The sequence below is a fragment of the Cynocephalus volans genome, chromosome 17, assembly GCF_027409185.1.
Source record: "Cynocephalus volans isolate mCynVol1 chromosome 17, mCynVol1.pri, whole genome shotgun sequence".
Lineage (NCBI taxonomy): Eukaryota > Metazoa > Chordata > Mammalia > Dermoptera > Cynocephalidae > Cynocephalus > Cynocephalus volans.
The window spans coordinates 1980485-2001591 of record NC_084476.1 but is presented as its reverse complement, the minus strand read 5'-3'; the positions used below and the strand labels follow the sequence as shown (position 1 = coordinate 2001591).

Sequence of the window (21107 nt, the reverse complement as noted above, 5' to 3'; positions counted from 1 at the left end):
AGACCAATAATCACAGGACAAGGGAGGGGGCGCCACGCTGAGCTGGCTTCCTGAGGTGGCTGGCAGGCGGGTGAGGGGTAGGCGTGGGCAGGGAGCCAGCTGCCCCCTCGTGGCGTGGCCCCCAACCCATGGTTCTTGAGTTTGTCAGGAGTCCACCCTGGCCTCCCCATGGCTGTGTTCCCAGGCCACCCACCCTCCCCAGCTTCCAGGGATACATGCTAGCCAGGGCCTGCTGAGAACTGGTCCTGGGTGTGGTGGCTGGTCTTGGCTTTCTGTGCTGTGATGCTCTTGTGTTTCTGATGATGCCCTGTCCTGGGAAATGGGGGGCACGTGTCACCCACCCAGAGGCTGAGGACAGAGGGGAAGGAGCAAGGGCTTCTGGGACCCTCAGCCAGCCCGTGGGGCAGGGGTGTGTGGCTGATGCGAGTGTGTGTGGGGGGGAATGTGGGGCGCACACCCCCTGGCCCTGCACTGCCCTGGGATGTACGGCCACTGTCTACCCATCGGCCGGGGCTTTCCGAGGGTGGGTAGCTCTGCAGAGAGCTCCTGGCACGGCCCCGCCCCCGTGTCCCCGTCCCAGCGCGGCCACCTTTGGGAACCCCAGCGCGGGTGGGGACAGGGCCGGCCCGAGTCTGGAAAAGCTCCCAGGGAGGCGGCACGCCCCAGTCCTCCGGGCGCTTTCCTTCTCTGAGCCGAGGGAAAGGGGGGCGCGTCGCGGATGAGCGGCGGGGACAAGGCAGCGTCTGTCCTCACGCAGGACCAGGGGCCCCCGGAAGCCTCCCCCGCAGCCGCCAGGGGCCGGGCCGCTGTCCTGGCAGGGCGGCGTGGAGGCAGCCTGGGGGGGGTCCTACCCCGGGATGCAGCTGCTGGAGGCAGGCCTGGGCCCTGCGAGCCCTGGCGGCCCCGGGAAACCCCGCTCGGGTGAGACTGGCGGCCGGCGGCCGGGCCCTGCTGGTGGCCCGGTGCGTTCTGCAGCGCCGAGCGCCGGGCTGAGCTGGCCCGCCGGAAACGGCCCGGGGGCGGCAGCGGGGCGCGTCCCAGAGCCTGCCGGCGTGGCAGGGCGCGGGGCCGGGACGCGCCGGGAGGCAGCGGGGGGAGGGGCTCCGTCCCGGGGGCGTGCTCTAGAGGCCGTGGGCGTGGCCTTTGTGGGGGCGTGGTCGGAAAGACGGTGGCTGTGGTTGGCCGGCTGTGTGCGGTGGGCGTGGTCTGTTGTGGTGGGCGTGGAGGTGGGCGTGGCTGTGGCTGGCCGGCTGGAGGCCAGCGACCAGGACTCAGGAGATTTTCTTTCCGGTTTTCACAAAAACGAAGGGACTTTTGTGCAGCTGGAGGACAGTGTGTTGATCTCACGGCGCTCTGCTGGCCCCCTCCAGAGGCTCAGTCTTACCAGGTTTGATCCTGGGCTGCCCAACCCCGACCCTGCCAGTGAGGGCACAGGGTGCGTGGATCATGGAGACGGAGGTTCCGCTGTACCCCTCTTGACACCGGCAGCATGATCAATATGCAAGGGGAGGAGGGAGCCGACCCTGAGCCCTGCGGGGCTGCCCACCTGCCCTCTGCCCTGTCCTGCGGCCCTGAGCTGTCGTCTGCCCCCTGTTCAAAAAGCTCTGCAGCCCCTTCACCCTCGGCCCTGCCCATGACTCTGTGGGCACAGAGCAGCAGTTCTGCCCACAGGGAGTATTCCACCAGGCCCCAGAAAAGTCCCCTGAACATTCCATTCTACCACCTCAGAGTTAAGGATATGCACGGTATAGTGTCCGAGAGGCAGTTTAGGCTGCAGGCTCTGGCCCTGGATCCACCCTGCCCAGCTGGCTGACCAAGTGACCTGACCTCCCGTGTGCCTCGGTGTCCCCATTTGGGAAATCGGCCCACCAGTAATACCATGCACAGCACCTGGTAGGGGAGAAAGGGCAGCGAGCCTGCTACACCTGTGCCCCAGACAAGTGCTAGAAATATGGACACAGCACAGCCTGCCTGTGTGCTCAGCACATGGCCTGCACCCCAGTGTCATCAGCCTGTGGGCAGCCCTGGGAGGGCCCTGGGCCCTGCTCCCTCATGTCCTTACGTCTGTCCATTCTCCAGTTTCTTGTGGCTCAGCCTTCTGGGGCTCTTGTTGCTCTTTCTCATGATGTGTGCCCTGACATGCTGACCCTGGCTCTTCTCCCTCCAGGCTCATGACCTTGGCCAGGTGACTCGCTCTCCCCAAGCCTCAGTGTCCTTAGCACCTAGACGGGGCAGCAGCAGCAGCCTCCTGGGACTGGGAAGGCCCGGCGGGGACAGTGCATGGGAAACAGCGCACAAGACCTGACACACAGTAGGCACTCAATAACTACTAGCCACTCATTCCACTGCACTTGTTAAGCATCTACTATGTGCCAAGAACTATTTGAGCCCTTGGAGTATACCAGCCACCAACACTGCCGAAGAGCCGTGTTCTAGCAGGCCAGATAGAAATCAGTAGTAAATGTGTAAAAACAAGTAAGTCGTGTGTTAGACGTGCTTTGGAAGAAAAGAAAAGCAGAGTTGGGGGAGGGGGTGGCAGAGACTTGGAGGGCGAGGTGTGAGCCATGAGCTTCTGTGGAGGAGCAGTGCTCCGGGCAGAGGGAACTGCCAGCGCAAAGGCCCCAGGGCAGGAGCGGGCCTGGCAGGTGCAGGAGCAGCCAGAAGCTGTCTGGAGGTGACAGAGCCAGGGGGCTGGGTCAGGAGGCCCTCGTGGGCCCTGCATGGGGTTGAGCAGGGGAGGAGCCAGATCTAACCGGTCCCCACTGCACCTCCAGCCCCTGCATGCAGAGGGAACTAAAGGGGCAGCAGGCAGGAGGGGACAGGTGATCCAGGTGCCACCGAGGGAAGGAGGGGTCGGATTCTGGGTCTGTTGTGAAGGTGGAACTGCCAGGGTTTCAGACCATTGGTAGGGAGTGAAGGAAAGGACGGAGCAACTAGAAATTGGACTTGCCATCGTCCCAGTGTCTGGCACAGGGGGCGAGGTGCCACCTGTGGGTGGGCAGGCTGGGACAGGGTGCACAGAGGGGCTTGGTGGGCTCGAGTCTGCTGCGGGACAGAGATGTGCAGAGCTGTCCAAAGACAGAAACGATGAAAAGAGCATGATGGTTGGACTCAGGCAGGGTGGGGTGGTGCCTGGGGATGTTTCCAGGCCTTGCCCTTGTGGGCAGGAGGGGCAGGAAGCCCAGCCAGCGTGGCCAGGCCTGTTGGAACTGGCCAGACTCAGCGCCAGGGCAGACTCTCCAGGCAGAGGGTGCATTTACCCAGGCCCAGAGGGCCTCCTTCCGCCTGCCATGGGCACCATGAGGGGGTCTACTCCAGAGCCAGACGCAAGCTGCATGTCAGAAGGGCATCTCAGCCTCTGCCATGGCCAGGGCCCAACCGTGCTGTGTCGTGGTAGAGGGCCAGCGGACAAGGTGGGGAAACAGAGTCAGGCCCCCGGGGTGCAGGGGCGGCCTAGAGACAGGCCCTTGGCCAGCGTGGCGGGGGTGGAGCAGGGCCTCTGCTGGGTGTGGTGAGTGAAACGTTCTGCCTGCCCCAGGGGGCCACTCAGCCCTCAGCCCAGGCTGTCACCTCTACTACTTCCATTGGGCACCGTTGGGGGCAGGACGGGGGATGCCCCCAAGCTCCATGTGGTTTTGGAATGATTCTGGACTTCTTCCTCGGGGTGGCCTTCCTCATCTGGGGTGGGGGGCTGAGCAGTGACCAGTGGGCAGCCTTCAGAAAATAGGACCCCCAGCCCCACTCCCCATCTGTTCCCTTCAGCCTCAAGACAAGGGTCGGGCCATCTTCAGGGGGCAGAGGCAGGGCCACACTGACCACCATGGCCACAGGGCGGGGGCATTTGTGCTGGGGGTGGGCAGAGTGGTGGGTGGCCCCCATCATGGACACTCAGGGCCACATTAGTATGTGCAGGGGCTGGCTGGCTGCCTCCTGGCCAGACCCCCCCCCCCCCCATGGCTCCTGGGACAGCAACCACAGATGCCCCTGCAGGTCAAGGCATTTCCGACCAAAGCCACTTTGTTTCTCGGTCTCTGGAGAGCAGGCGAATGGGCATGGCTTCCTCCGAGCCCAGAAGCCAGGACAGGGAGGACACGGCTGCCCACCCCTGCCCTCTCCCCACAGCCGCTCTCCATTCCACACCCCCCACCGGCCGGCTTTGCTCTGAATCACTGCCCAGTTCTCATGAAACCCTGGATGTCCTGTTTGGGCTGGTCTGGGGCCAGTATACTGGAGCTGGGAGGACCAGCCTGTGCCCCAAAGTCCTTGGCTCCCTCTGCTCTGTCCCCTCTGTCCCATTTTTAGGACACCAGGTAATGTAGACATTTTCTTGGGACAGGACGTTAGTAAGCAGGCCCAGCAAAGGCTCCCCTGTCCCCCCAAGGTAGCCACCCCGCTGCCCACCAGGCCCCTCTTCCCTGACGTTTGCGCCCCTGGCTAGTCCACCCGGTTGCCATCCCTGGTGGAGGCGGACACCACTTCCCAGCTGGAAGACAGATGCTTGGGATCCATAGGCTGCAGCCTCAGACAGCTGCCACCTGAGACCCCCAGTGTACTCTCACCTGCAGGTGGAGCCTGCGAGGAGACCCTGAGAGCCCCGAGACACACTGCACCATTCTGTGGCCCGTTCCCTCCTCCCTGATGGTGTCCAGCTCAGCCTTGCAGATAAATCAGGGCCCTGCTGAGGCTGGGGGGTGGTGGTGTTGGCCAGATGGCCCAGCAGTGCAGGTGAGGCAGGAAGGGGCTGCATGTGGGGGGTCCAGCCCTGTCCCCCAGAGCCCAGTGTGGCTGAGTGACCAACCACCTAAGCCAGCTCTTCTCCTGCTGGTATGCTGTGGTCCTGGGCAGGGAGTGTGGACGCAGGGTCAAGGGCTGGGGTCCTGTGGCAGGCCGAGGCCTCCGCTCCCTGCCTGGACCCTCACTGCTGCCAGCTTTGACGGGCGCTCCAGCCCCGCTGCTCTGCCCTCTAGTGCAGGGAGGGCCTGGTGGGAGGGCACCCAGATCCTGCCCACTCCCCACGCCTGTGCACCGCAGGCATGCACGGAGCAGCTCAGCTTTACAGGTTGAGCCCCGTGTATAAGTGACCACAGAGGAGAGCTGTCCCCTCGATTTTACATGCCACCTCCTCGGAGAGGCCACTGTGGACCTTCGGCCTTAGACCCTCCTCATAGGCTTCTCACTGAGCCGGGGCTGTCCCTCACATCTCGGGTCCATCTCTTTGTCCGTCTGTCTGCTTGTTTCTGGTCTGGCTTCCCTGTGAGGGCAGGCTCCTTCCAGCACTCAGTGAGTAGCCGGGCTGAGTCCGGCCCCACTTTCCTGAGCTTCCTCCTTGAAGCCGTCCCTGTGTCCGGGGCAGGGCCCAGAGCTGAGATGTTTGGGATGGAGGTTTGGGGATGGGTCCAGCTGCAGGGCTGCTGGGCACCTGATGGCAGTGACTGGTGGCTCTGCCGAGTCCATACCTGACCAGTCTCAGGCCAGGTGGCTGCTCCCCTACACCCAGCTGTGGCTGGAGAAGATGGGGTCCTGTGGCTGGTGACATGTCCAGCAAGGTGACCCCAGGGCCCAGCCTCCTGCCCTGCCCATCACAGCAGCTAAGTGCCCAGTGTCAGCCCTGCCCTGGGCTCAACCCTCACCTGCCTGGGCCCACTGGGTGGATGGGGACCCTGGGGACAGCTCTGTGGCGGGGCTGACCTGGGGGGCTCGTCTGAGGCCTTGTCACCCATGCCCCAGCCCGGGCTGCCCATAGTGAGCTGTGTAGTGCGTGACAAGCCTCAGGAGGTGGGGTGCAGGGGGAGAGCAGGGTGGCTTCACGGGTGGTAGGGAGGGCATTCCAGGCAGAAGGAACAGCGTGAGCTAAGCCGCAGGAGGCTCAGGTGTGACTGGGAAGAGGGCCCCGTCCAGAATCAGACCCTCACAGGACATGGTAGGAGCACCAGTGCAGACCCCACCCTGGCCGTACGCAGGGTCCACCCCGTCTTGGCTCCTGCCCCCACTTTGACCACTTGTCTGGGCTGAGAGTCCAGCCGGGATGATGCAGGGGACACTCAGACGCTGCATTCGCCTCCATGTGGGGGACCATGTGGTTGGAAAGCTCATCACCGCCCCAGGGTGCATGACCACATGACCCTCCGCCCCTGGAGGGCTCCAGCCTGCGCTGCTGACCTCGACGTGCAAGGTCAGTACTGAGCTGACCTGGCCGCACTGTCTTCCAGGGGCCAGACCCAAGAGGACGCAGAGGCTGAGCGCAGAGACCTGGGACCTGCTGAGGCTCCCCCTGGAGCGGGTGAGCGGGCTCGGGGTGGGCGGCTGGGGCAACAGGGGAGACAGACGTCAGCAGAGCTGCTGCTGGAGCTTGGGCAAGTGATTAATGAGGCAGGGGTGCGGTGTTTGCTGAGCTGCCACTGCGCACGTCCCCTGACACCACGAATGATAAATGTGCCCTCAGCAGCCTGAGGCCCCAGATGGGCCCATCTGCCACCGGCCTCCGGAGGCCCTGCAGTGCCAGTGTCAGCCCTGCCCTGCTCCCCACAGGTCACCTCACATCCGGCCAGCTGTGTCCCGCAGGGACAAGGCGCAGTGCTTGCACATTGCAGACCCCCATTCCCCCCAGCACTGTGTCACCAGTGTCCTGGTGAGCCCACGGATAGGCACAGACTCCCGTCTGCTCCCTGCCCACTGGGGCTCTGCAGCCAAAAGGGAGACAAAGCTGATGTGGGTGTAGAAGCTGGCTGAGCTCGACAAGGCCCAGACACACGGACAAACTCGGGGTCTGCATGGGGTCGGGGCCCTGGGCCGGCTCTATACCTGCCAGGTGTGGGTGCTTTGTAGCCCTGGGGCAGTGGCCTAGCCTCTCTGGTCTTCTGGTTCCTGCGAAGTAGCCTGGTTTCAGTTGTGGATGGCTGTTGGGCCTGGTGTGGGGACAAGGCCGAGGGACACCCACGGTTACCGTCATTGTCTAGCATGAGAAGGTTGACATTCGGGGAGGTCGATGCCCCTCAGACGCCCCCCCCCCCGCCTTTCTCTGGCCCCCAGCCAAGGGCATGCGCAGCCCTGCGCCCCCACAGGCCCCCTCTACCTGCTCCCTTGGGAACCTGAGCGCCTGCTGTGGGCATCCATGAAATGGGGCCACTACGCCCGCCCGGCCTTCCCTCAGGGTCTGAGAGGAGGGACGTTGGTTTGGAATTGCCCCACAATCCTCCAGCCTTGCCCCCTCCCCAGGAGCAGAACGGAGACAGCCACCATGCAGGGGACTGGCGGGGGCCCAGCAGGGACTCGCTGCCCCTCCCCGTGAGGAGCAGGAAGTACCAGGAGGGTCCAGATGCTGAGAGGAAGCCCCGGGAGGGCGGCCACTCCCCGCTGGACAGCGCGGACGTCCGGGTGCAGGTGCCTCGCACGGTAGGCGCCCCCCGAGGCAAAGCCACGGCTGGGGGGGAGACGACGTGAAAACCGCGTGGCAGCCCCTGCTCCACCGCCCATCCACGGTGCAGACCCAAGAGGCCAGGCCGGGCCCATCACTCCAGGGAGGCAGAGGTCCCTGCTGGGCCACCTGACCCCCCACCTGACCCTGTGCTGACCCTGGTGTGTGCTCAGTGCGGGAATGTGTGGACAGTTGTCGGCTGCACCCCGGCCTCAGGGAGACCCAGGCCAATGGGGGACCTCCCAGGGTGCTGTGGGCTGGGCTGTTCCTGCACAGACAGGCCCCGCCTCTCTCTGTACCTCAGTTTCCATCTTTGTCACCAGCCGGGAGCTGGCTCTTCCTGGTCTTCAAGGGTTTTGCTCTCTGTCCCCGGCTCCCTCTCCCCCATCCCCACCCAACTTCCATCTGGGATCCTCCTGACCTATTTGCTAGTCACAGGAGTATGTCCCCCGGAAACACCTGGCTGCACCTGCTGTGGGAGCCAGGCTGCACAGACCGCCCCCTGACATCGCACCTTCTGAAGTGGCTCCGTCAGGGGCTCTGACCTGCTGGGGGGCTGGGGTTAGCTGGAGCCCCAGAGAGGTAGGCAAGGCCAACCCAGTCCCTTGGGGTACCCTGGAGTCTCTGACCACCGAGCCGAGGGACCTGAGAGGTGTCAGGGGCAGGTGGGAAGTCCCCCAAGCCCACACCTGCATGTCAGGCCCTGATGTAGCGGCACCTTCGGGGGCTGCAGCACCAGCCCAGCAGCAATACGGGGGGGGAGGTGGAGTGTCTCTCTTTTCCTGTACAGGGACTGGGGGCAGGGCAGCTGGGACACACACTCCACCCCTGGTCCTGGGGAGGGGACGTGGCCGGGTGGCCAGTGCACAGCTGCAGAACACCTGGTAGAGATGACAGTGGAGAGCTGGGGTCCACCCAGGGTTCCTTCCGGTCAGGGGCTGGGACACCCCACCCCACCCCACATGGGCTCTGGGTGGCAAGCAGAGCTGGACTGGAGGCCTGTGGGGTGGGCAGAGGTGACAACCCAGCAAGCAGCACAGCCTGGGGGGCCGCTCAGGTCCTCGGCTGACCAGGAGCCCCTCCTGGGGGCACAGTCAGCTTTTGTTGAGCCACGCAGAGGCAGAGGGATGGGGGGACAGACAGACGGTCAGGTGTATGCTGAGCAGAGGGGATGGAGGGATGGGAGCCAGGCCTCTTACTGCCTGGCAGATGTCCGCTCGGCACAGGGGCCTGGGCCAGCCTCTCCAGGCACGTGGGCACTGGTTGGGGTTCCAGGGGCATAGAGGGGCTGAGTCCAGGTTCACAGGTCAGCCCAGATCCCCCTGAACAGGACACCTGGGTCCAAACCTCCAGAAATTAGTCTAAAAATCGTTCCCTCCCCACCTCATCAGCGCCTTCCCAGCCTGTGGCAGGCGTGGGTGCTGCGCGGGATATTCTTAGCCCACAGGGCTGCCTCCAGCCCATCTTCCCACAAGCTGGGTGAAGCCTCTTCCGACCTCATTCGACCCCATACTGCCCGAGCGCCTGACTGTTGGCCTGGGTCTGCCCATTGGCACAAGCAACGAGGAAGGGCACGGCATGCAGGGGCCAGGCTGCCCCTGGGAAGGGGAGGGGACTCCTGCACCCGGGAGGCCCAGGTGAGGGCGTCTGGTCTCCACCCAGCCTCCCTGGGCCTGGCAGGAGGGGACAGTACGAGGACCCAGGCTCCTACCCTGTCCCTGTCTGACTGCCACGTCCGGGCGGACAAGGGAGGAGTGGGAGGCTGGCGGTGTGTTGGTGGCGGGGCTTGGAGGGGCAGGTGGTTCTCCAGGAAGCTTAGGCATGGGAGGACCTTCCAAGCTTCGTGTGCCCGCGGCTGACAGGGCCGGGGGACATGGTTCAGGTGTCCCACTTTGCAGATCCAGCTGCCGGGTCAAGTGCTCTGCGATCCTGGGCTGCTGCCCTGCAGAGCATCACTGCCTGTCCCTTGGTGCCACCCCACAGGGCAGGATGCCCAGAAGACAGCAGAGATCTTGACACCAGACAAAACAGGGTTCCTGGGGTTTGTGGGGACATGGTGGGGTCTCTCAGGGCTTAGGCTTATGGCTTAGGCGCCTGCAGTGACGACCACTTGTTCCCTGGGTGGTGGCCTGCCTGGGGACTGTGGTGAGGGTGGGTTGGGGACACATTCCTGGGAGGCCAGTGGCTGGTGGAATCCCCTCCACCTCTGCTGGAGTCCTCGGGAGAGGACCCTTGCCCCTGAGCCTGTGGTCTTTGTGAAACGTGGCTGTTAGTGGCCCGCACCAGCCCTCCAGGCAGTGCAGGGGCCTCACAACCAGCACAGAGGGGGCTTCGGGGTCTGAGGAGGTGCAGCTGGGTATGGTCCGAGAGGCCCAGAAAACTCATCCTGGGGTAGGAGTGGAGAGAGGGCAGGGCCGGCCTCAAAGGTTGGGGAAAATTTAGGAAGGTTGGGGAGTGGGTCTAGCCAGAAAGCTGGAGGGCAGCGGACCAGCGCGGCTGGAGCTGAACTGAGCAGGGGAGGGACCTGCAGCAGGGCACTGGGGAGCCACCGAGGACTCTGGAGCAGGAAGGGCCAGCGGAGCAAGGGAGGCCTGGCCCGTGCTTCACCAGCCCCCGCCCCCAACCCCACACCCCAGAACTGTGATCGCCGCCGCCCTGCACCGTCCACACTGCTGGTGGCGGTGTGACGTGGAGCTGGAGCAGGGTGGGGCTGGGGTGCAGGGCCCGCACGCGGAGCCGAGGAAGGAGAGACTTGTGTCTCCGTGTGACACCCGCACCCCACACCACTCCAGCCTCCCCGCATGAGCACATCTTCCCGTCAGCTCCAGTGTCCGCCCAGCGGCCCCGTCCCGCCCCAACTGCTCTCCCGGGGCCTCAGAGCAGCCCAAGAGGCAGGACTTGGGATGGTGGAGCCGGTTGAGCCGTAGGCGCCCTTGGCACTGCCTGGGTGCCAGGTGTACACTCTGAGGAGCCTCCCAGGAGGACCCACTTTATTTTACATGTTAAGCTTCAGCCACCAGCCGTGGCTGCAGTCTGGGACCACTTCTACTAACTGGTGACCCGCTGACACAGGTACACACTCTGGCTTGCCACATGGGCAAGTTTGGTCCTCGCAGCAGCCCTGGGAGGGAAACTGAGACACAGAGCAGCAAAGAAGCTGGTATGAGGCTTCCAGCAAGTGTCAGCAGGGCTGGGACGCCCATGCAGGGTCAGCTCCTGATGGCTCCCCACGCCGGCCTCCAACGAGCTCGGCCCTGCCCTCGGGGCTTGAGGAAGCCGGCCAGGACGAGGGGTACCCTGCACCTGCCCCTGCGCCTGTCCTGGCCCAGAGCCGGGCTGCCGTGTGGACTGAGTGCCCACACCGAGGGGGACAGTGGGCGTCCAGGTCAGCATCCAGGCCCATGTGCGATGCTGGCCTCTGGCCAAGGGGGGACAGCATTGTCAACCTCCCCCACCTCAGTGCCTTGCCTGGGCCCCGCGGAGAGCGTGGTGGGCTTTGGGCTGTGGTGAACAATGTGGGGAGGACATTGCTGCTGCCACAGTGCTCAGCCTGGCCGGCTCGTGGCCCGCCGAGCCAGTCGGGACCTGTGCCTCCCCAGGGAGGGGAGTGGCCGGGCAGCCCGAGTTCACCCGTGGAAGGAGCAGGACAGACAAGGGCACTGGGAGGTGTCACTGCCCCATCCTCACTCCCCACCCCTGCAGGGCGCACACTCGGTGTCCCCCAGGAGCCAGTGGCCACTGTCACCCAGGCCGCGCAGCCCGACCCAGGGTCGGGGGCCAGGCCACAGCCCCCGTGCGGAGGGCAGTGAGGCCCGGGAGGAGGAGGACGGCCACCTGCCCGGCTCCCCAGGGGAAACCAGGGAGCTTCAAGAAACCGGGGCAGGAGAAAGGCCGCTTCTCCTCGCTGGCCCAGCTTTGGCAAGAAGCCCAGGGGCCAAGTGTGAGCGGGAGAGGGCTTTTCAAATAGTCTTCCCACCCCCGCGGCGCCCACAGCCCCTACGGCCCTCTGGCGGGGCCACCTGCAGGCAAGAGGGGAGTGCTCGGGCTCGCGCGGCTGCACGCGGGGAACCCGCCGCGGAGAGTGTACGGAGCGCACGTGTGTGTGCGTGTGTGTGTGCACGCGTGCGCGTGTGTGCGCGCTCCAGAGAGCAGGGCGGGCGCTGGGAGGGCCGAGCTCTCGCCTGGGTCCTATTTAAGCCTCTGCTAACACTGTGGGTCCCGGCAACTTGCGGTGGCACTTGGCGCTCTGGGCAGGGTGGTGGCAGCAGCACTGGATCTGGCGTGAGTGTGGGATCCCTGGGGGCCCCTGACACAGGAGGGGAGCACACGGGCCTCTGAAGCTGGGGTGGGTGGACTTGGCCAGGGTCTGTTCCCTCCCTCCATGGGAGAAGCTGGGCTTAAACTAAAGCAGGAGGGGTCGGAGTCTGACTTAGGGAGGAACACTGAGACATCGGAAAGGGACGTGGGCCTCCCAAGGTCCCCTGAATGTGTCTCAGAGTCCAGGGTGGTGTTTCTGAGTGAGGTGCTCGAGGGGCCTCTGCTTTCCCAGCTGCACCAGGTGCTGTGTGGCAGTTTCACACCTGCGGTCTTAGGGAAGCACCAGCCCCTGGACAGGAGGCTCCCGGGTTCAGGGAGGGGAGGCCCAGGTCTTGGACGCTGGGGACGGGTTCCGCCTTGGTGCCTTGGGAGCCTCTCCACATGGACAATTTGTCACCCTTGTGGCTGACGGGGCAAGGAGGGGCAGGTGTCAGGATAAACCCCATCTCCTTCAAGTGCATCCTTGAGCCCCGTGTTTCAGCCCAGCAGAGGCTGGCGGAGTCTGGTGAGGTCCAGCCCCTGGGCTTCCTGGCTTTCCCAGGAGGGGCCTGCCTCACCTGGCCCAGGGTTCACCTGCTGGAGTCCAGCCTGGGCCAGACGTGGGGGTGGGGGCTGGGAACAGGGACTGTCCCTTGAGTGGCAGTGCTGTGTCCACCCTCCCCCACTGTGCCTGGGTAGCCCACAGGCCCTCTGGCCCCAAACAGCCTGGGAACTGCTCCCTTCTGGGCCAGGAGTTCACATCCTTCTGGGGACGCAACTGTGAGGCCCCCCATCAGTGCTCAGGGAGATACTGGCCCACCCTGGCTGCCCCCTGCCTGGACCTCCAGGGTCCCAGAGCCACAGCCCCAGTGCATGTGGCCCCAGGCCAGGGCCCCTCAGCACCAGTGCCCCCTTCCCACCTGGCTCTTGTAGGGGTGGGGTGGGGTGGGGCACAGACCTGAGCAAGGCCACAGAGGGACAGAGCCCTGCGGGGAGAGGGGGCCTGGTCAAACTCCTCCCCAGCCCTGGCTCTCGGCGTGTCCCTCTGGGGGCAACCTGAGGCCCAGAGCCGGATGGTCTCTCTCAGGCCCAAAGTCAGGATGGGACCGCCCAGTTGGCTGCCCTCCCTGCCCACGTCACCCCCAACTGGGTGCCCTTTGCCTTTGGAGACCCCCACAACCTGAGTCCGGTCCTAGAATAAGGTTATCCACGGGACCCTCCACTCAGAGAGCCCAGACTGGGGCCTGCTTGGGTCTGGATCCCCACTCTGCTCTTGCTCCTGTGTGGCCTCAGGCGGGTTACTCAACCTCTCTGTGCTTCAGCCTCCTCTGTGCAGCAGGTGGTGATGGTGGTAGTCCCTGTCTCTTGAGTTGTTGGGAATTCCAGGTATCCCAAATTTAGGGCAGCATCCAGGATTCAATAGGCGACTCCTCCACTGGCAGGGTCTCTCCTGTCCCTCCGTGCCTTCACTGTGAGCCCAGCTCTGGGCAGCCTTAAGGAGGCCACCAGCCAGCTGGAAATGACATGCTGGACTGGCTAGCTGCGCCACTCGCGTCCCATCCACTGGTCAGACCTCAGCGCCCGGGACCAGGCCTGGGGTAGAGGGTGGGCCTGCTCTGGCCCTACCCCTTTGGAGACCCTGAGCGGCCATGCCCTGCAGAATCCTCTCATATGGATGTGTAAACTGAGGAAGGCAGAGCATGGCGGCCCAGGACAGGGTAGGGAGGCTGGGACTGGGGTAGGGGACAGCCAAGGTGAAGCAGCCGTGGGAAAGTGGGTTTGGGGATGGGGTGGATGCCAGGGGTGGTTGGCATATCCTGGGGGCATGGCCAGCAGCTGGCAGAGGAGGGTCCTAACCTTGGCACCGGGTTTTGGAAGTGTGTGTGGTGGGCAGGCTGCTGCACCCACTGTGTCCAGGGATCTGGGAGGCGATGGCTGGGGCAGGGGCACCCTTGGCTGCTCTGACACCCCGCCCTCCCCAGAGCATCCCGAGGGCCCCGTCTTCAGACGAGGAGTGCTTCTTTGACCTGCTGAGCAAGTTCCAGAGCAGCCGCATGGACGACCAGCGCTGTCCCCTGGAGGAGGGTCAGGCTGGGGCCGCCGAGGCCACAGCTGTCCCCACCCTAGAGGAGAGGATTGGTGAGTGCAGGGCCCAGGGTCAGAGCCCAGAGCTCTCAGTCCCTCCCTGCATGTGGGGTGTGTGGCCTCAGAGCCATGCGCCTGGCCAGGGTCTCCAGTAGGACCCATCAACTGGCCCCAGTGAGCCTGTCAGGAGCTTGCCCTGAGGGGCAGGACAGACCAGTCACATAGGGCCCCTTGTCACAGAGAGTCCCCCCCCCCACTGTGCCCAAAGCTTCCTCTTGGAAGCATGTAATTGTCCCCACGTCTCCGGGACACACCGCATCAGGGCGCATCTGTGGTCTCAGAGCGGGTGTGGGAGGCCGTGGCTTTCTCCTCCTATCACCCGCTGAAAGCCCCAGAGGCAGGAGTCAGAGCCACAGCAGGGGCAGCCAGCCGACAGCAGCCCAGGGCCAGTCAGCAGAGATGCCTCAGGAGCCTGTGTCCCCAGGAGCCAAGTGGGCTGCCTGGGCCCAGAGGTCGGGCCCCCAGTGGCCCCGCCTCAGGCGTCACCCTCTGCCCCGCAGCCCCGCCCACGATGACGGCCTCCCCGCAGACTGAGCAGTTCTTCGACCTCATTGCCAGCTCCCAGAGCCGCCGGCTAGACGACCAGCGGGCCAGCGTGGGCAGCCTGCCCGGGCTGCGCATCACGCACAACAACGTGGGGCACCTGCGCGGAGACGGGGACCCGCAGGAGCCGGGAGACGAGCTCTTCAACCTGCTCATCAAGTACCAGGTAGGCTGTGGCCCAAGGCCAGGTGGGCTCGTCCAACCCAGTCCCACCCCTGTCCTCCCAGCCCAGCCCACAGGGACTCGCGCCCCTTTGCTATCTGCAGTGGGCGAGGCAGGCTCTGGGCCCTCTGTCTCAGGCTGTGTCTGAGAGACACCCTCAGGGGAGAGGGGAAGGACAGGCTGGTGGACGGGGCTGGCTCCCAGTGTCACTGGATGTCCACGGTGCTGAGACCTGGAGCCCTCTTCTGCTGGGGACACGAGAGCCCCCCAGGACATACTCAGGCTCGGCCCCACTGGCGGTGAAGGCACTTGGAGCAGGGGAGTCACCAGGTCCTGAAGGTCACTGCCCTGGGGATCCCCTCCAGCCTTCCACATCTGTGTGGAGAAAACCAGGGGCCAGATGGCACCCCGGAGTGGGGAGGCAGGGAGACCCTGGGGCTGCCGGCCGACTGGCGGGGCAGAGGCAGGGGTGGTCCAGGCAGGCACCTGGCACAGCAGACAGCGAGGGCAGAGGCAGGGCAGATGTGCAGCCAGTGACATCCTCTCACCAGTGTGGAGGCCAGCAAGGTGGGGGCGGGGTGGGAGGGGCTCAAGGCTGAGCTGAGGGGCTTGCCAGCACTACGGGGCCCAGTCGGTGGGGTTTCAGGGTCAGGACTCTCAGTAACATGGCTCGGGGGGGTTTGTGGGTGGGCAGCAGCTTAGTCCCCCATGCACAAAGCCAGCATGTTTCCAGATCTGATGCTCCTTCCACAGAGGAGAGGAACCCGCAGCCCTGGGCCAGGTGTCCGACGAGCTACCTCAAAACCAGCCCCTCCCAAGAAGCCCAGAGCCCCCCATCGACGTGCACACACGTGCCAGTGGCTGCGCTGGCCCCCGTCCCGTCTGCTGCAGGCTCTGCAGAGAAGCCTGGACGCCCCCTCGGTCCCCCGGCCTCCACCCCCGGGTCAGCCACCTGACCTAAGGGGGAGCCCTGGGGAGGTCTACACTCAGGGCTCTGGGAGCTGCGGCCCACAGGCTGCTGGGATCAGCATGGGGCTGCACCAGCCTTGAGGGCAGTGCTGGGGGACGGCCACACCCCAGCCGGTCCCTGGGGATGAGCAGTTCTTGGGAACAGGCCTTGGAGGCTGCCCTGGCAAATGTCATTCTGTCCACTTGCTGGGTGGGCCAGGTCCAGGCTCCGGGTTGACATAGCCCCTGGGAGACTTCTCGGGGTCAGGGCTCCCAGCACAAGACCCTAGAGCCAGGCAGGCCCCGGAGCTGATTTCCAGGTGGACACAGGAGGCCTGAGGTGGCCAGGCCAGGTTCCCCCACAGTGCAGAGCAGCCCTCCTGAGCCAGTGTCCACTGCCAGCAGTCGGTCCTGCCCTTGGAGCTGACAGCTGACCACTGGGCCCGGCACTGGGACGGCCCTCCAACCTGTATGCGCATGTCTGCCCAGTCTTCCAGGATCGATGACCAGCGCTGCCCGCCACCCGACGTGCTGCCCCGAGGCCCCACCGTGCCGGACGAGGACTTCTTCAGCCTCATCCAGAGGGCACAGGCCAAGCGGATGGACGAGCAGCGGGTGGGCCTCTCCGCGAGCCCGGAGCGGGAGGCAGGTGGGCCGCCTGAGTCCCGGCAGCCCTGTCCGCCCGGCACCAGCTAAGGCCTCACACCAGTGGCCAGGCCCGCCCCACCCCCACTCTTGACGCTGGGGGGCTCACAGTTGTCCACGATGCCCACAGCCCCCCAAAAGCTGAATCCTTCCGAGGCCATGGCTGACAGCAGCCTCTGAGCCCTGCCGGCCGTTCCCACTGGGAGGGACACCGGGCACACAACCCTACACTGTCCCCTCCCAGGGCAGCAGGCTCAGGCCAAAGTGGCCCGTGGGGGCGGGGGGCATGCTTCTGTCCTGGGCCAGCCCCCACGTGGTCCACGCTTCCTGCAGCCCCCCCACCCAGTCTTAATTCACCCCTCAGCCCCTGTCCCGAGCCGGGCCTTCAGCATGTCAGCCCCAAGCCCAGGTGCTGTGTGGACCCTCCACACCCTCTCCCTGCACCCCGTTCCCAGGCCCCATCCTGCCCTGCCAAATGTGACACCTGCCGTCTTCCCCAATCCCCTGAAAGCATCTCTGAGGCCTTTTCTCCAGGGCCACTGGTGACACAGACACGTTCTGTCCCTGGATAGGTCTGTCCTCCCAGCCTGTTTCCCCCACTCCCACCTTGGCTGGAGGAGGCAGAGGACATTGGTAATCACAGAAAGCCCACCCCATGCCAGGCCAGCCTGATGAGGCAGCGGGACCGCAGTCCCTGGGCCCTGCTCACACTCCTGTCTCTCTGAAGCAGAGGGAGGGATGGGCATGAACTTAGACATTCCCAGACTCCGAGCTCCTAAGCCTGGCACGTCCCCGGAAGACAAGGGGCACCAGCTGGCAGCAAGGTCTGTACCTGCAGTGCGGTGGGCAATGGGTTCAGGCCATCACCCGAGTCAGTGGGTCAGCAAAAGCTGGAAGGGGCTCAGCTCCACTTGACCCTCCAGGCCCCCCAAAATGAGCAACCCCACCCCTACCAGCTAGGGCAGATGACATCACTGCGTCCTCCCCCTGGGGAGGGCGTCCAACCTTGCACACCTGAGTCAGCCCATGGGGCACCAAGCTCAGAACCTGAGCCTCAGGCAGGACCTGGCTGAAGCCTCTGTGAAACAGGCCCCCTTGGGGGACCAGGGCCATCTGCTCCTGCCCAGACCCTGCCTCGGCCCACCTCCTGTGGGGCCCCCAGGCAGCCTTTCTGGAGAGCCCCGAGGGCCATGCTGCAGCCCACAGCCCCCTCAGGATGGCGCTTCCGGCTCCTCCTGTCCGAGCCTGGGGAGGCAGCCTGGACTCCCGCCCCATGGCACGGCCTGGGAGCTCGGGGGCGAGGGAGGCTGGAGGGCCAGCCTCAGGCTCAGCATGGTGACCCCACTTCTGAAGAGGCAGGGGTGACAGCCGAGGGCAGGGGCAGATGCCAGAGCACAGGGTCTCGGGGACGCAGCGGCCTCCCCGCATACTTGAATGTACATGCGTATTTATTGCCCACACGTGTTTGCCATGTTGTCAGTGGGGTCCTTCCCAGCCCAAGAGGTACGCTTGATTGTTTTTCCTGAAAAATAAAGTCTGAAAAGTGAATGCTGTCTGTGCCAGGATTAGTGCTGAGGGGGTCCTTCTGGGGCCCAGGCTGCTCTGCTCAAAGCACCCCTGCAACATCCACTGTCTGGTCCCTGGAGGCCTCTGGGGACAGGGGTCCCTGCTGCGGTTAATGATGGGGGAGCTGGGGCTCCTAGCCTTAGGCAGCTACCTGCCGCTGCAGCCTGTGTCTCCCAAGCCAGAGCCTTCACCATGCACCCCATGCCCCTCCCTCCTCGTCTTCCCACCTCCTGGGGACAGTGGCAGCACCTGAACGTGACGCTCTGATGCCGTGACAGTTGCGTGTGCTATGGGGCTCCCAAGCAGCCCGCTGCTGCCCCCCACCAAAGGAGGGCTTTGTCCCAGGAGTTCAGTCCCACAGGGATCTGGGTATGGCTGGTGCAGGCACCATGGAGGCACTCAGTGTCTCAGGCAGCCCCAGGGCTTGTCTTCGACGCTATGTGTGGTGGGCGGCACCCCCACAGGGCTCACGTCCCAGGGACAGCTGGCATGTGCTAGCAGGGTCACCCCTACTGGCTCCCGGGCCTTGACCCAACGCCCTGCCTCCCCACTCACAGGAGGGGCTTGGACACTACTGTCCTGTCTCCAGGTCCCAAGGCCCAGAACTGTGCCTAGGACACAGACGCCCTCTCTGGGAGACTTTCAGCACCCTGGGGCTCAGGCCAGGCCGACCCAAGCCCACTTCACAGATTTCCTGCCTTGGTCTGCTCAGGGTGCCCCACCCGGGAGACACAGCTCAGGGGGATGTGTCTGGAGGGAGGGGCAGGCAGGGTCCAGCGGAGGAAAAGGGGAGGAGGGGACTCTGGCTTCGGAAGCGCTGGCCTTGGAAACGCAGAGCACCCCATGCTGAGGCCTGAGATCCTGCGCAGCATCTTACACGCTCACGTTCTTGACAGCGACCGACCAGCCAAAAACTAGGCCCGGAGAGAAGCCGGCGGCCAGCCAGCTGCCCACACGAGCTTCTGTCCTGAGGGCCCTGGCTCAGGCGCAGGAGGCTGCTGCCAAGTCAGAGGCAGCCCCAGCCTTGCACAAGCTGGGCTTGTGACTCCAGGTCACAGGCTGGGGGCCCAGGAGCAGTCTGTGCAGGGTGGGCAGAACTTTCCAAGTGGAGTAGGAGCCGGCTATGTGCCAGCATCTGCCCCTCTGCTCACACCTATGGTGGCAGCACTAGGAGTGCCAGGCAGAGGGCTGAGCGCTGGGCACAGCAGCCGCGGCCCACCTGCTCACCGACCCTGATCACGAAGAGAAGGGCAGAGTCAGAACAGACACAGACGTGTGGCAGGGGCCAGTGGCCTGGCTGGTGGGCAGGGCATGGAGGGAGAAAGGTGGGGAGGATGGGGCTGGGACGGTGGTCACAGGAGGAGCCTGCGGAAGGGAGTGACCACACGGCATGAAGATTTTTTTTTTTGGCAGCTGGCCGGTACCGGGACCTCAACCCTAGACCTCAGTGTTATCGGCACCATGCTGTGAGCTAACCAGCCAGGTCAGCATTAAGATCTTTGTGTCACTAGTGAATATCCGACGGGACCACCAGGCAAGTGGGATGATTCGGCCAGGTGAGATCGGGCAGCGGGGCCAAAGGCTACCAGGGGCTCCACGCCCGGGCTCCCACTCACCAAGTCCCATCTAGCTAGCAGTCACCAACAGCACCGCCTGCCCTACTGAGCCAGGCATGGCACTGACCAGCAGCCTGCACCAAGCCGACTCTGTGGGCCTCCGGCTCTCTGCAAGGGGCTGTCTTCAGAGGGGAACTAACACATGCTCCTGGGCCGGGGTCTCGCCAGAATGCACACTGTCAGGACAAGGGCCACCTGGTAGCATGGCAGGTGCAGCCGAGAGCCAGGACAGTGTGTACCCCACACACTGCTGGCCAGTTATCACCTTGAAACGGCCTGCGAGGACACACCTGAGGAGCCAGCGTGGAGGACGGTGTCCTGCAACCACGGAGGGCCTCCCACGGGGTGCAGCCCAGCAGCCAACCCCAGGAGAAGCGCCTGGGCCTAGGAGCTGAGGCTGGAGGCAGGTGTGGCTGCGGACCACCACTCCTAATGACCACCACAGCCAGGGTGGGCCTGGATCTTGGAGCCCTCTGTTCCTCCCTGAGCCCACCATGACCACTGGAGGCCAGATGTCCTGGAGGGGTGGGAGGGTGAGGAGTGGAGGCAGATGAGCCATTCCCAGAGGCCTGGCTTGAGGGCGGCACTAGGGAGGGAGGGAGGAAAATCTAGAGGGGACTCTGAAGTCAGGAGCTGGCAAGACATGGCAGGGCACGCAGGGGCGGCCATCAATCCTCCTGAGATGGGAAAGAGAGGGAGGAAGAGGCAAGGGGTGAGGGCGCAGCCCACGTGGGAAGCCGTCATGAGAGCCCACTTGTCTGAGGTGGCCCATGGAGCTCTGGAGCTCTGAGAACGAGGTCTGCCCAACCAAGCCCAGCCCACCAGCCTCCTGCAGTTTGAGGCCCCCAGGAAAGCCCCAGCTGGTCCTCTCGTGGCCTCGGTGCCTTTCATGGAGGCCAGGGTGGGGGTTGGCTCCGCCTGGAGGAGGAGGACAGTCCCACAGATGGCACAGGAGGCTCTCAGTGGGAATAATAGCGGGTTGTCTGCTAAGGAAAGCACAGGGTGATGGCGCGGCAGACACCGGGAACAATGCAGCAGCACGCCCACCTCCCCCGGCTGGACGTGAGCAGTCATCGCCAGCTCATCCCAGATGGGGCTGCGTCACCCTTTGCATGCAGTTCAGCCGCCCATCTCCCACCCTCTCCCCACCCCGCATCTCTTCCCTGCCCGACTGGCTGATGACAAACATTGAAGGTCACACAGTCCAGAACACCCTTGGAAATAAACACGCTCCTGCACTCACTCACTTTCATAAACATGAACATCCTGAGAGCAAGTCAAGCCTGGGAGACAAATCACACACGATGCAGAAGGGCCCCAGGGGTCTGAGGCTCCAGCCCTCAGCCCTGGCTCCCGCTCCCCTCCCACGCTCTGAGATGCAGCCCCCCATGGCTGCCCATCCGTGGCCACAGCAAGCAGCCCGGTTTGCTCACTTTGTTTCACCAGTGACCGAGACACAGAGCTGAGGTCTGTACTGGCCCATGGTGGGACAGCAGGTGGCACAAGAGGAAGGTGGAAGCTCTGAGGGGCAAAGTGACCTACCCAAAGCCACACGGCCACAGCCAAGAATAGTTCTGACCCATTTCCAGCCCTCTGCCATTTGTGCTGACCCTACTGTGGGGAAGCACAGGGCAACCCTCTGCACAGAAGAGGCACAGTGGGTAGGCCCGGGGGTCCTGCAGTGTAGAAGGCTCACCCAGCAGCACCCAGGGGTTCGTGGCAGTCGTTCTGACTCCAGAAAAAGAAACCACGCAAGAGCTGTGGACCCAGCA

At 64.6% G+C, this 21107-nt stretch overlaps 1 protein-coding gene across 2 annotated transcripts in view; it reads left to right on the top strand.

The window, feature by feature from the left end:
• GPSM1 (G protein signaling modulator 1) overlaps positions 1 to 16303 on the top strand; it is a 32324-nt gene extending 16021 nt beyond the window's left edge. For both annotated transcript variants that reach the window (XM_063081959.1, XM_063081958.1), the window contains exons 10-14: positions 6210 to 6280; positions 7216 to 7392; positions 13693 to 13849; positions 14356 to 14564; positions 15998 to 16303. In XM_063081959.1, coding sequence (XP_062938029.1) covers positions 6210 to 6280; positions 7216 to 7392; positions 13693 to 13849; positions 14356 to 14564; positions 15998 to 16204 — 821 coding nt within the window. In that variant the 3' untranslated portion in view covers positions 16205 to 16303. The remainder of the gene's footprint in view (positions 1 to 6209; positions 6281 to 7215; positions 7393 to 13692; positions 13850 to 14355; positions 14565 to 15997) is intronic.
• The last annotated feature ends 4804 nt before the right edge of the window (positions 16304 to 21107 follow it).